Source organism: Gossypium raimondii, chromosome 3, assembly GCF_025698545.1.
Source record: "Gossypium raimondii isolate GPD5lz chromosome 3, ASM2569854v1, whole genome shotgun sequence".
Lineage (NCBI taxonomy): Eukaryota > Viridiplantae > Streptophyta > Magnoliopsida > Malvales > Malvaceae > Gossypium > Gossypium raimondii.
The window spans coordinates 1,308,267-1,321,338 of NC_068567.1; the positions used below are offsets into that span (position 1 = coordinate 1,308,267).

A 13,072-nucleotide genomic window follows, 5' to 3' on the forward strand; every position below is an offset into this window, starting at 1 on the left:
GACATCGATACACGATTACGGATCACGAGGACATGGCTTTATGCCTTTTGGTCCTCTCATCAACATGTTGCCTTATCCGAGCTCTTGTGGGATTAGCCTCGGTGGTCTTGGCTCAAGATCTGTGTTAACAACTTCCCACGGATCAAAGGCTGCAGGTAAGTCTTCATCTTGACCCGACCATATGTGGAAGCCATCTCCATTGAAGGCTGGTGAAATTGCTGGTGAAAAACTTGAGGAAGACATTGACTTTCTTAGTTTAATACAACAGTCCACTAAGAATGAAGCTCTAGATACCAATTGTTGGAACAAAGAGACAATAACAGTCGTTTTGTATCTTGCTTGAATAGCAAGCCTCGAGCCTTGTTGAAGAAACAAACTGAAGCAAAAGCAGAAAATGAAACTAGCAAAGTGAATAATGAAAAGAGAGAAGAAGATTGAATGAAAAAATGAGCTGATATTTTTCATTGACTCAAAACAAGGCATTAAGTCATTACATATTTGGTCAACAAGTAAAACAAACAAGTAATCACCTAATCAACTACCTAACTCCACTAATTTGCATTGAAACTTACAAGATTAGCTTGTACAACTTGCATTCTTGACTTTTGGTCAATCAATATCAAAACATTTACCTACTTAGTTCAACATGAACTAGATTACAAAACAATCAAAATGGAACCAAAAGCGCAAGTGGATTGGCGACTTCAAACTTGATTCTTTGCACACAATGGCACCAACGCTGTCGCTATTTCTTGAGCATCACCACCTTTGCATGTCGTGCATGGCCACCTTTGCATGGGAACTAAACTTAACACTCCTCCTTAGTTTCCATGCTAGTAACACCTAATTCCTTTTGAATTTAACAAATTTAGACACATTGAGTGCCTTTGTGAAGATATCAGCAATTTGCACTTCTGAACTGCAATGAATCAGCTCGATTTCATGAGCTTGTTCCATCTCCCTTATAACATGCAACTTAATATTGAAGTGCTTGGTTCTACCATGAAAAATGGGATTTTTGCAATTGCAGCAATGATTTGTTGTCATAATAAATCTCATTGCCTCTTTTGGTTATGGTTTAAATCACCAAGATTTTTCTAAGCCATATGGCTTGATTCACGGCGAGATCAAGACAACATATTAAACCTGCTTTGTTGATTGTGCCACGACTTTGTTTCTTAGAGCTCAAGCAAAACATGCCCGAGCCAAGACTAAATGCATATCCGGATGTGCTCCTCATGTCATCACTCGATCCGGCCAGATCACTATCAACATAGCCTATCGACTTCATGTTTTCATACTTTTGAACAATACACCATGATCAATGGTGCCTTTGATGTATCTTAGCACTCTTTTAGTCGCTTGAAAGTGCTTGATCATTGCGACAATTCATGTATCTCGATAGCACACTAACAACAAACATGATATCGGGTCTTGTTGCGATCAAATACAACAGACTACCAATGAGACTCTTGTACATAGTCTCACAAATTGGTTCACCACTCCCTTGCCTCAAAGCTTCACTCCAATGACCATTGGTGTGCTTGTTGGCTTGCGTTCTTCATAGAGAACTTATCCGGGATCTTCATAGTAAAAGAACTCGACTAAGAAAGATTCCCTTTACATTTGCTTCACTTCCATTCCAAGAAAGTAGTTCATTACGCCTAAATCGACATTTCAAACATTTCCATCATTTTTCTTTTGAAATCTGAGCATTCTTCTATCTCCTCCAGTTACGATAAATCATCAACATAGAGTGACAGGATAAGTGAGTTTCACTTGGTTCTTCTTCACATACGGTGTTGGTTCATGGGACTTCTCTCAAATTCCAAACTGAGCAAGTAAGAGTCAATTCGAGCATACCAGGCTCGAGGAGCCTGTTTCAGGCCATATAAAGCCTTTTTCAGTCTGTACACCATGTGTTCTTTGTCAGTGATCACAAATCCTTGAGGCTGCTCGATGTAGATCTCTTCTTCCAGGAAACCATTAAGAAATGCAGACTTAACATCAAGCTGATGAATGGTCCACTGATGTTGAGCAGCCAAGGCAACTATCATTCTAACTGTGTCAAGCACAGCCATGGTGCAAATGTCTCCGGTAGTCCGGACCATACCTTTGGCTAAATCCTTTGACAACAAGCACGGCTTTTAGCTTGTTCGACCGCCATCGCATTACATTTTACTCGATAGACCCATTTTACTCCAATGGTCTTCTTTCCGCGCAGTTTATCAACTAGCTCCCATGTCCGGTTCTTCTCAATCATGTTGATTTCATTGACCATAGCTAGTTTCCACCTTCATACGCCTCGGCCTCTTCAAAGCTGCTAGGTTTCGCTATTGCAACTGTGCCCTTTCATAAATATCATCTAGGGGCCTTGTGCCTCTCACGAGCACATCATCAACATCCATTTGGTCCTAGCGCTCAAGTTCAAACTTGATTAGGCACTAGGTCTTCAAAGCGCTTCGCTCATTTTCTCCCAATTCCAGTGAGCTTTTTCATCAAAGATGACATCTCGCTCACACGGACTTTGTTTGTCAAGGGATCCGAACCACAGTAGCCCTTCTTGGACCGAAATAGTAGCCTACTAGAACACCTGGTTGAGCCCTTTTAGAGAGCTTGTCTCTCTTTGCTGCTGGTATTTGTGCATAACAAAGGCAACCAAACACCTTCAGATGTGCCAAAGAAGGCTTGAAACTGAACCAAGCCTCGAAAGGTGTCTCGGATGCAAGAGCTTTGGTAGGAAGCCTGTTCCGAAGGTAAACTGCAGTGTTTACTGCCTCAGCCCACATGGTTTTGGGCAGTTTCTTTTCAAACAGGAGACATCTGGCCATATCCATCAGGCTTCTATTCTTTCTTTCAGCTACCCCATTCTGCTGAGGTGTGTAGACATTTGTAAGCTGATGTTTGATACCAGCGTCATTGCAAATGGCTTGAAACTGAGCTGAAGTGTACTCGAGTGCCATTATGCATCTTATCGATTTGACTTGCAACTGTTTCTTTTCTACAAAGATTTTAAACTTCACAAACACTTGAGCTACCTCAGACTTGTGTTTTAAGAAGAAAATCCAGCAAAACCTTGTAAGATCATCAATGAAGAGGATGAAATACCTGTTTTTGCTGAGTGATTCAGTCCTCATCGAGCCACATACATCAGAGTGCACCAGTTGCAGTCTTTCAGTAGCTCTCCAAGCTGAATTTGTAGGAAATGGCAGTCTTGCCTGTTTCCCCATCTCGCAAACTTCACATACATCATCATGCTCCACTGAGCTGGTGAAGTTCTCTGCCAAACCCTCTTTGGCCATTCGAGCCATTGATCTGAAGTTGGCATGTCCAAGCCTTTGATGCCAAAGCTTGGAGTCATCAACAGAGGCTGTGTATGTTGAGTTTGAGTCATTTGCCCAGTGAACCTCAAAGCATTTATCAGTCATTGTGAGTGTCATAAGGCTTGATCCACTTGGATCAGTAATGTGGCATTGTTTGTCCTTGAACACAACAGAATAACCTTTCTCGAGCAGTTGAGCTATCTTTGAGAAGGTTTTCATCAATCTCGCACCAACAAAGACATTTGGAATGATCTTGTTGCTGTGGGAGTACATATCAAGACTTCTCCTCTTCCTTGATCCTTATAAATGACCATTTCCAACCTTGACCTTGGTTTTATAACTTCATCCAAGGTTTTAAACAAGGAGGCATCTGGTGACATGTGGTTAGTGCAACCACTGTCCAGCAACCAGCCTTTTGAGCATTTCTTACGAATACTAAGCGAGAAACAGACAAAGAGACTGTTCTTCTTGGTCACTCTTGTCCTCACTACTCGAGCTTCAACCTTTGATCTGAAATTGATTCTGCCTTGGCTTACTCCTGTTTTTACAGACCCTTTCAACATGGCCCTTCTTCTTGCAGTGTTGGCATACTGCATCTCGCCTAAACCAGCATCTGTCTTCTGGATGACCTGGCCTCTTGCAATGTCTGCAGGGTGGTCATTACTCCTTCGATGTCGATCTTAGGCTGTTTTTCCAAGGCCTTTTGCCTCTTGCGACTTTGAAGCTCGAGGCTTCTCTGGCCTTGGCATTGAATGCACCTTCCTGGTGATCTTCAGCTCTGCTAGCTCTCCTTTGTTCCTGAGCATAGAAAGTGTTGATTAGCTCAGTCAAAGAGATGGTAGCAAGGTCTCTTGAGTCCTCTAAGGAGGATATCTTGGCCTCATATCTCTCAGACAAAGTGGAGAGGACCTTTTCCACAATTCTTGCCTCATCAAAGTGCTCACCAAGGAGCCTTATACTGTTAACCACTGCTATGATTCTGTCTGCATACTGCTTCACTGTTTCTTCTTCCTTCATCTTTAGATTCTCGAAATCCCTTCTCAAATTTAATAGTGCGTTGTTGCCTTGTTCTCTCAGTGCCTTGAAACTCCTCCTTAAGCTTATCCCAGGCCTGTTTTGGAGTCTCACAGCCATAATTCAGTGAAGATGACATCGATACAGATTCGGATGCGAGACATGGCTTTATGCCTTTTGGTCCTCTCATCAAGATGTCGCCTTATCTCGAGCTCTTGTGGGATTAGCCTCGGTGGTCTTGGCTCAAGATCTGTGTTAACAACTTCCCACAGATCAAAGGCCTGCAGGTAAGTCTTCATCTTGACCGACCATATGTGGAAGCCATCTCCATTGAAGACTGGTGGGTCTGGTGAAAAACTTGAGGAAGACATTCACTTTCTTAGTTTAATACAACAGTCCACTAAGAATGAAGCTCTAGATACCAATTGTTGGAACAAAGAGACAATAACAGTCGTTTTGTATCTTGCTTGAATAGCAAGCCTCGAGCCTTGTTGAAGAAACAAACTCGAAGCAAAAGCAGAAAATGAAACTAGCAAAGCGAATAATGTAAAAGAGAGAAGAAGATTGAATGAAAAAATGAGTGATATTTTTCATTGACTCAAAACAAGGCATTAAGTCATTACATATTTGGTCAACAAGTAAAACAAACAAGTAATCACCTAATCAACTACCTAACTCCACTAATTTGCATTGAAACTTACAAGATTAGCTTGTACAACTTGCATTCTTGACTTTTCATCAATCAATATCAAAACATTTACCTACTTAGTTCAACATGAACTAGATTACAAAACAATCAAAATGGAACCAAAACAGCAAGTGGATTGGCGACTTCAAACTTGATTCTTTGCACACAATGGCACCACCGCTTCGCTATTTCTTCGAGCATCACCACCTTTGCATGTCGTGCATGGCCACCTTTGCATGGGAACTAAACTTAACACTCCTCCTTAGTTTCCATGCTAGTAACACCTAATTCCTTTTGAATTTAACAAATTTAGACACATTGAGTGCCTTTGTGAAGATATCGACAATTTGCACTACGAATCGCAATGAATCATTCGATTTCATGAGCTTGTTCCATCTCCTTATAACATGCAACTTAATATTGAAGTGCTTGGTTCTACCATGAAAAATGGGATTTTTTGCAATTGCAACAGCAGATTTGTTGTCGCAATAAATCTCTGTTGCCTCTTTTTGGTTATGGTTTAAATCAGCCAAGATTTTTCTAAGCCATATGGCTTGATTCACAGCAGATGCAGCAGCAACATATTCAGCTTCTGCTGTTGATTGTGCCACCTGACTTTGTTTCTTAGAGCTCCAGCAAAACATGCCTGAGCCAAGACTAAATGCATATCCGGATGTGCTCCTCATGTCATCACTCGATCCAGCCCAGTCACTATCAACATAGCCTATCAGCTTCATGTTTTCAGCCCTTTTGAACAATACACCATGATCAATGGTGCCTTTGATGTATCTTAGCACTCTTTTAGTCGCTTGAAAGTCCGATCATTGCGACAATTCATGTATCTCGATAGCACACTAACAAAGAAACATGATATCGGGTCTTGTTGCGATCAAATACAACAGACTACCAATGAGACTCTTGTACATAGTCTCACAAATTGGTTCACCACTCCCTTGCCTCGAAAGCTTCACTCCAATGACCATTGGTGTGCTTGTTGGCTTGCGATTCTTCATAGAGAACTTATCCGGGATCTTCATAGTAAAGAACTCGACTAAGAAAGATTCCCTTTTCTGTTTGCTTCACTTCCATTCCAAGAAAGTAGTTCATTCTGCCTAAATCAGACATTTCAAACATTTCCATCATTTTTCTTTTGAAATCTGCGAGCATTCTTCTATCTCCTCCAGTTACCAGTAAATCATCAACATAGAGTGACAGGATAAGCTGAGTTTCAGCTTGGTTCTTCTTCACATACAGTGTTGGTTCACTGGGACTTCTCTCAAATTCCAAACCGAGCAAGTAAGAGTCAATTCGAGCATACGGGCTCGAGGAGCTGTTCGAGCCATATAAAGCCTTTTTCATCAGACACCATGTGTTCTTTGTCGGTGATCACAAATCCTTGAGGTCGCTTCGATGTAGATCTCTTCTTCCAGAAACCATTAAGAAATGCGACTTAACATCAAGTCGATGAATGGTCCATCGATGTTGAGCGACCAAGGCAACTATCATTCTAATCGTGTCAAGCCCGCTCTTGGTGCAAATGTCTCCGGTAGTCCAGACCATACCTTTGGCTAAATCCTTTGACAACAAGCACGGCTTTTAGCTTGTTCAGACCGCCATCGCATTACATTTTACTCGATAGACCCATTTTACTCCAATGGTCTTCTTTCCAAAGAAGTTTATCAACTAGCTCCCATGTCCGGTTCTTCTCAATCATGTTGATTTCATTGACCATAGCTAGTTTCCACCTTCATCCGCCTCACCTCTTCAAAGCGCTAGGTTCGCTATTGCAACCTGTGCCCTTTCATAAATATCATCTAGGGCCTTGTGCCTCTCACAGCACATCATCAACATCCATTTCAGTCCTAGTGCTCAAGTTCGACTTGATTAGGCACTAGGTCTTCAAGCCGCTTCGCTCATTTTCTCCCAATTCCAAAGAGCTTTTTCATCAAAGATGACATCTCGCTCACTGGACTTTGTTTGTCAAGGGATCCGAACCTGTAGCCCTTCTTGACCGAAATGTAGCCTACTAGAACACTGGTTGAGCCCTTTTAGAGCTTGTCTCTCTTGTCACTTGTATTTGTGCATAACAAAGGCAACCAAACACCTTCAGATGTGCCAAAGAAGGCTTGAATCGAACCAAGCCTCGAAGGTGTCTCGGATGCAAGAGCTTTGGTAGGAAGCCTGCTCAAGGTAAGCTGCAGTGTTTATCGCCTCGGCCCACATGGTTTTGGGTTTCTTTTCAAGCAGAGACATCCGCCATATCCATCGAGCTTCTATTCTTTCTTTCACTACCCATTCTGCTGAGGTGTGTAGACATTTGTGGTGATGTTTGATACAGCGTCATTGCAAATGGCTTGGCGAGTGAAGTGTACTCGATGCCATTATCCATCTTATCGATTTCATTTTGCAACCTGTTCTTTTTCTCTGCTAGTTTTAAACTTCACAAACACTTGAGCTACCTCGGACTTGTGTTTTAAGAAGAAAATCCAGCAAAACCTTGTAAGATCATCAATGAAGAGGATGAAATACTGTTTTTTTTGAGTGATTCGATCCTCATCGGGCCACATACATCGAGTGCACCATTGCAGATCTTTCAAGAGCTCTCCAATTTGAATTTGTAGGAAATGGCGGTCTTGCTGTTTCCCCATCCGCAAACTTCACATACATCATCATGCTCCATCGAGTGGTGAAGTTCTCGCCAAACCCTCTTTGGCCATTCGAGCCATTGATCTGAAGTTGGCATGTCCAAGCCTTTGATGCCAAAGCTTGGAGTCATCAACAGAGGTGTGTATCTTTGAGTTTGAGTCATTTGCCCAGTGAACCTCAAAGCATTTATCGGTCATTGTGATCGTCATAAGGCTTGATCCACTTGGATCGATAATGTGGCATTGTTTGTCCTTGAACACAATGAATAACCTTTCTCGGCGGTTGAGCTATCTTTGAGAAGGTTTACATCAATCTCGCACCAACAAAGACATTTGGAATGATCTTGTTGCTCGTGGGAGTACATATCGGCACTTCTCCTCTTCCTTGATCCTTATAAATCGACCATTTCCAACCTTGACCTTGGTTTTATAACTTCGTCCAAGGTTTTAAACAAGGAGGCATCTGGTGACATGTGGTTAGTGCAACCACCGCCCAAAGAACGACCTTTTGAGCATTTCTTACGAGCAGCTAAGCGAGAAAGCAAGAAAGACTGTTCTTCTTGGTCACTCTTGTCCTCGGCTACTCGAGCTTCAACCTTTGATCTTTGAAATTGATTACGCCTTGGCTTACTCCTGTTTTTACAGACCCTTTCAACATGGCCCTTCTTCTTGCAGTGTTGGCATACTGCATCTGGCCTAAACCAGCATCTGTCTTCTGGATGACCTGGCCTCTTGCAATGTCTGCAGGGCTGGTCATTACTCCTTCTGATGTCGATCTTAGGCTGTTTTTCCAAGGCCTTTTGCCTCTTGCAGCTTTGAAGCTCGAGGCTTCTCTGGCCTTGGCATTGAATGCACCTTCCTGGTGATCTTCAGCTCTGCTAGCTCTCCTTTGTTCCTGAGCATAGAAAGTGTTGATTAGCTCAGTCAAAGAGATGGTAGCAAGGTCTCTTGAGTCCTCTAAGGAGGATATCTTGGCCTCATATCTCTCGGACAAAGTGGAGAGGACCTTTTCCACAATTCTTGCCTCATCAAAGTGCTCACCAAGGAGCCTTATATCGTTAACCATCGCTATGATTCATGCATCTTCGCTTCACTGCTTTCTTCTTCCTTCATCTTTAGATTCTCAAATCCTTCTCAAATTTAATAGCTGCTGTTGCCTTGTTCTCTCGGTGCCTTGAAACTCCTCCTTAAGCTTATCCCAGGCTGTTTTGGAGTCTCACAGCCATAATTCGTGAAGATGACATCGATACGATTACGGATGCAGGACATGGCTTTATGCCTTTTGGTCCTCTCATCAAGATGTCGCCTTTATCCGAGCTCTTGTGGGATTAGCCTCGGTGGTCTTGGCTCAACATCTGTGTTAACAACTTCCCACAGATCAAAGGCTGCAGTAAGTCTTCATCTTGACCGACCATATGTGGAAGCCATCTCCATTGAAGACCGGTGAAATTTGCTGGTGAAAAACTTGAGGAAGACATTCACTTTCTTAGTTTAATACAACAGTCCACTAAGAATGAAGCTCTAGATACCAATTGTTGGAACAAAGAGACAATAACAGTCGTTTTTGTATCTTGCTTGAATAGCAAGCCTCGAGCCTTGTTGAAGAAACAAACTCGAAGCAAAAGCAGAAAATGAAACTAGCGAGCGAATAACGAAAAGAGAGAAGAAGATTGAATGAAAAAATGAGTGATATTTTTTCATTGACTCAAAACAAGGCATTAAGTCATTACATATTTCAGTCAACAAGTAAAACAAACAAGTAATCACCTAATCAACTACCTAACTCCACTAATTTGCATTGAAACTTACAAGATTAGCTTGTACAACTTGCATTCTTGACTTTTCATCAATCAATATCAAAACATTTACCTACTTAGTTCAACATGAACTAGATTACAAAACAATCAAAATGGAACCAAAAGCAGCAAGTGGATTGGCGACTTCAAACTTGATTCTTTGCACACAATGGCACCACCGCTTCGCTATTTCTTCGAGCATCACCACCTTTGCATGTCGTGCATGGCCACCTTTGCATGGGAACTAAACTTAACACCCTTCAACATCCATTGATTTGCCCTAAAAGTGGTGATCGAGAACTTGAAGATGGTGCTAAATGCTTTTTGTGTTGTGAACCATTAGCAAATTATACATACTTTTCTCTTGACTGTGGATTTAATTTACATAAGAAATGCGCTAAGCTTTCTTTCAAACTGAACCATGTGTGCCATCGCAAGCATCCTCTTGTTCTACAATTTAATAGCGAACAGTTCTCTTGCAAGATATGCGGAGAAACCAGTGGAAAAGGTTTAGGATTTATTTATGGTTGTTCACCATGTAAGTTTGCTGCTCACTTGAAATGTGTATCAGCAGCTTTAGATCTTGTTATTGGAGATAAAAGGCATGAACATCCTTTCAGTTTGTTTCCGAGAGGATCATCATTCATTTGTGATGCATGTGGTATTGAAGGAAGTTATGCTTCCTACATATGTTGTACATGCAACATCATGGTCCATAAAAAGTGCACTTCATTGCCGCGCATCATCAAAAGCAAGTGGCATGATCATCACCTTTTTCACAAATATTTCCTTCGCATAGAAGATTTTAGAGTTTTGGATTGCATAATGTGCAATTATGAAGTCAGTACAGACCATGGTAGTTACTATTGTTCGGAGTGCGATGTTATATTGCATGTGAAGTGTGCAATGAAGGATAAAGATTCATATGAAATAGTAGAAAATGAAGATGAGGTACCCAATGAAAGTTCCATCATTGTTATTGAGAGGAACAATGCTGGAGAAGCTACAAAGTAACGCATTTCATGCACATGCATAATCTAATGTTAGGTCCCTTTGTTGGAGGATATGAAAATAGTTGCGAAGGGTGTATGTTGCCAATCACGGATCCATTTTACTACTGTACAGAATGTGTTTTTTTTCTTCATAAAGCATGTGCCGAGTTGCCAAAGATGAAGAATGTTTGGCGTCATCGTTGCCGAGAACCTCTTGCCCTTATTTCGTACAAGGGTATTAGGTGTGAACAATGTCGGCAAATATCTAATACCTTTGCTTATGAATGTAGTGAATGTGAGGGTCAGATATGTCTCCGATGTGTGATTGCTCTTACTCCTGGTGCTCGAACATGTTTGAAACATGAACACCCCCTCTTTTTCTACAGAGACTACAAAGGCCAGTGCAACGCTTGTGGTTTTACAACAAGGTGGGCAGGTGGGGCATTTTGTTGTAAGGATTGCAATTTTGTACTACATCTTCAATGTTTTTCACTTCCAATTCCAGTTCGTCACAAATGCGATGAGCATCTTTTTTTACTCACTGATCACGATGATAACAGTTATTCAGAAAATCATCACTGTGATATCTGTGAAGAAAGTCGACGCCCAAATCGTTGGTTTTATCATTGTGCAAAATGCGATACTTCTGCTCATGTTGGTTGTGTTCTTGGAAAATATCCATTCCTCAAACTCGGGAGCATCTATGAAGAAACAGGTCATCCACACCCACTCACCATTGTGAAGAAGAAGTATTACTACCCTGATTGTGATGAATGCAGTAAGCCTTGTGAAGATGTGGCTCTTGAATGCTCCGAGTCGGAGTGCAAATATATTGTCCACTGGGATTGTGTAGCACCCGGTTCTCTACAGTCTCGGTCGAAATGGCCCATATAGCAATTCAGATGTAATCATATTTGAAACCTACCACTTCATTTGCAGGAAAACTCAATAGTGGAAAACAAGGTTTAATCTTTACCTTGTTACTTGTGATGTTAGTTGTTGTTGTCATTATAATTTGGTTTATCTGACTTTTTAAGTTTTAAATAAATATCATGTAATAATCTGGAGTTGAAACTTGTGTGGTTTGCATTGGTGTTTGATTGGTGATTTTAGATTTTCTTGTAATTTGGGAGTATGATTGTACTTACAATAATAAAGCTGTTGTTGAATGCTTCTCTTTGTTTCTTTATATAAGTTTACTTGAAAATACAACTTTTTTCTGAAATTTTTTCTCTCTTTTGCTGCACATTCAAATTAGGTTTAGCGCAGTTCCAAATAAAATTGAAAGATTAGTTCATTTATCTCTCTTATATCACAACCTCGTATGCAGTTTCCTTACTCATCTTCTTCAGGATGAGAACTCATACTCATTGATAATCACCATCGTATAGCTGTTAAGAATAGCCCCGGAACTCATTCTCTTGAATAGAAAACATTTAAATATAAATACATTTAGTTATTTATGTTTTATATTAAAATATTTAAAAGAAAATTATTTAGTAAATTTTTAAATTCTACCATTAGAGTAGAGTAAAAATGTGAAAATATAAAATTAGATATATAAGCGAATGAGAAACTTGTCAAATTTCAAACATAATTATTATGAAATCTAAAAGCTTTGAATCAAATAATTATTCATTATTAAACTAATCTCAATTTAATATGAATAACAAAAATTTTAAAACTAAACTGATAGATCAAAAATAAGTTCCCAATTGGATCGATTTGTCCGGTTTAATTGAATAAATTATTAAAAACTAAAAAAATATTGGCCCACAAAAGTATAATTATAAAGTATATAATTAATTGAAAGAGAAAATGAACATAAACATGCCAAAATAGTGGGTAGTAAAATGACAATAAGTATTCTCAAAGGTGTATTTGAAGGGTTCGAAGCAATATGGCCCCAAACACAATATATTTATTGTTTTTCAAAAACCTCTTATAGGAATTTTAAATGTGTTAGATATTTAGATCTTTTATTTATTAATATTTTTACTTTTTAACTTATTTTCGGTGCAAATGTAAGATCTTTATATTTGGTGAGCAAAATTCGATTCAATTCGAAAAAATTGAAAAAAATTTCCGAATTTCGAGTTAATCGAATCGAATTATTCAAGTTATTTAAATTATTCGAGTCAACTTCAATAACTCGATTTGAGTTTTGAGTTCGAGTCGAGTTAAATTTCACAATTCAAATAAGTTGAATAATTTAAATAACCGATTGGTGTAAATATCCTTTTGGTCTCTATCAACTTTAAAAATAAGCAAATTGGTCACTCTCTCAACAAAAATTATAAAACTAATTCAAAATCAATTTCAAAATTTATATTTTAAAATTTTATAAAATATTAAAAAATCTAAAATATATATAAGTTAAAAATGTAAAATTTTCTAAAATAATAATTTTGGGGCCTAATTAATGATTCAAAATATCATACTCAAGTATCTTTTTTTGTTATTTTCTTTGAAATTTTTTCAAATATATATGTTTTTCAGATTTATATGCTCTAACATGGAATTAGTTATACAATAACAATACTTCTATTTGACATGTTTAATTTTTTTAATTTAACTCGAACAATTTCACTCAATTTGACTCAACTCGGCTCGA

The 13,072-nt window shown here is 39.4% G+C and overlaps 3 protein-coding genes across 3 annotated transcripts; 2 read left to right on the top strand and 1 right to left on the bottom strand.

Moving 5' to 3' along the window:
- Positions 1-7,694: 7,694 nt before the first annotated feature.
- LOC128039797 (uncharacterized) lies at positions 7,695-8,736 on the bottom strand. The gene is made up of 3 exons (XM_052628332.1): positions 8,318-8,736; positions 8,075-8,273; positions 7,695-7,958 (listed from the first exon to the last, which is right to left on the bottom strand). Exons 1-3 carry the CDS (start codon positions 8,734-8,736, stop codon positions 7,695-7,697), a joined length of 882 nt encoding a protein of 293 aa, XP_052484292.1.
- Positions 8,737-8,907: 171 nt separating this feature from the next.
- On the top strand, positions 8,908-10,480 carry LOC128039798 (uncharacterized). Its single transcript, XM_052628333.1, has 2 exons — positions 8,908-9,113; positions 9,931-10,480. Exons 1-2 carry the CDS (start codon positions 8,908-8,910, stop codon positions 10,478-10,480), a joined length of 756 nt encoding a protein of 251 aa, XP_052484293.1.
- Positions 10,143-11,501, top strand: LOC105796394 (uncharacterized). The gene is made up of 2 exons (XM_052628989.1): positions 10,143-10,894; positions 11,019-11,501. The coding sequence occupies exons 1-2, from the start codon at positions 10,489-10,491 to the stop codon at positions 11,198-11,200; spliced, it is 588 nt and encodes a 195-aa protein (XP_052484949.1). The 5' UTR covers positions 10,143-10,488; the 3' UTR covers positions 11,201-11,501.
- Positions 11,502-13,072: the final 1,571 nt, after the last annotated feature.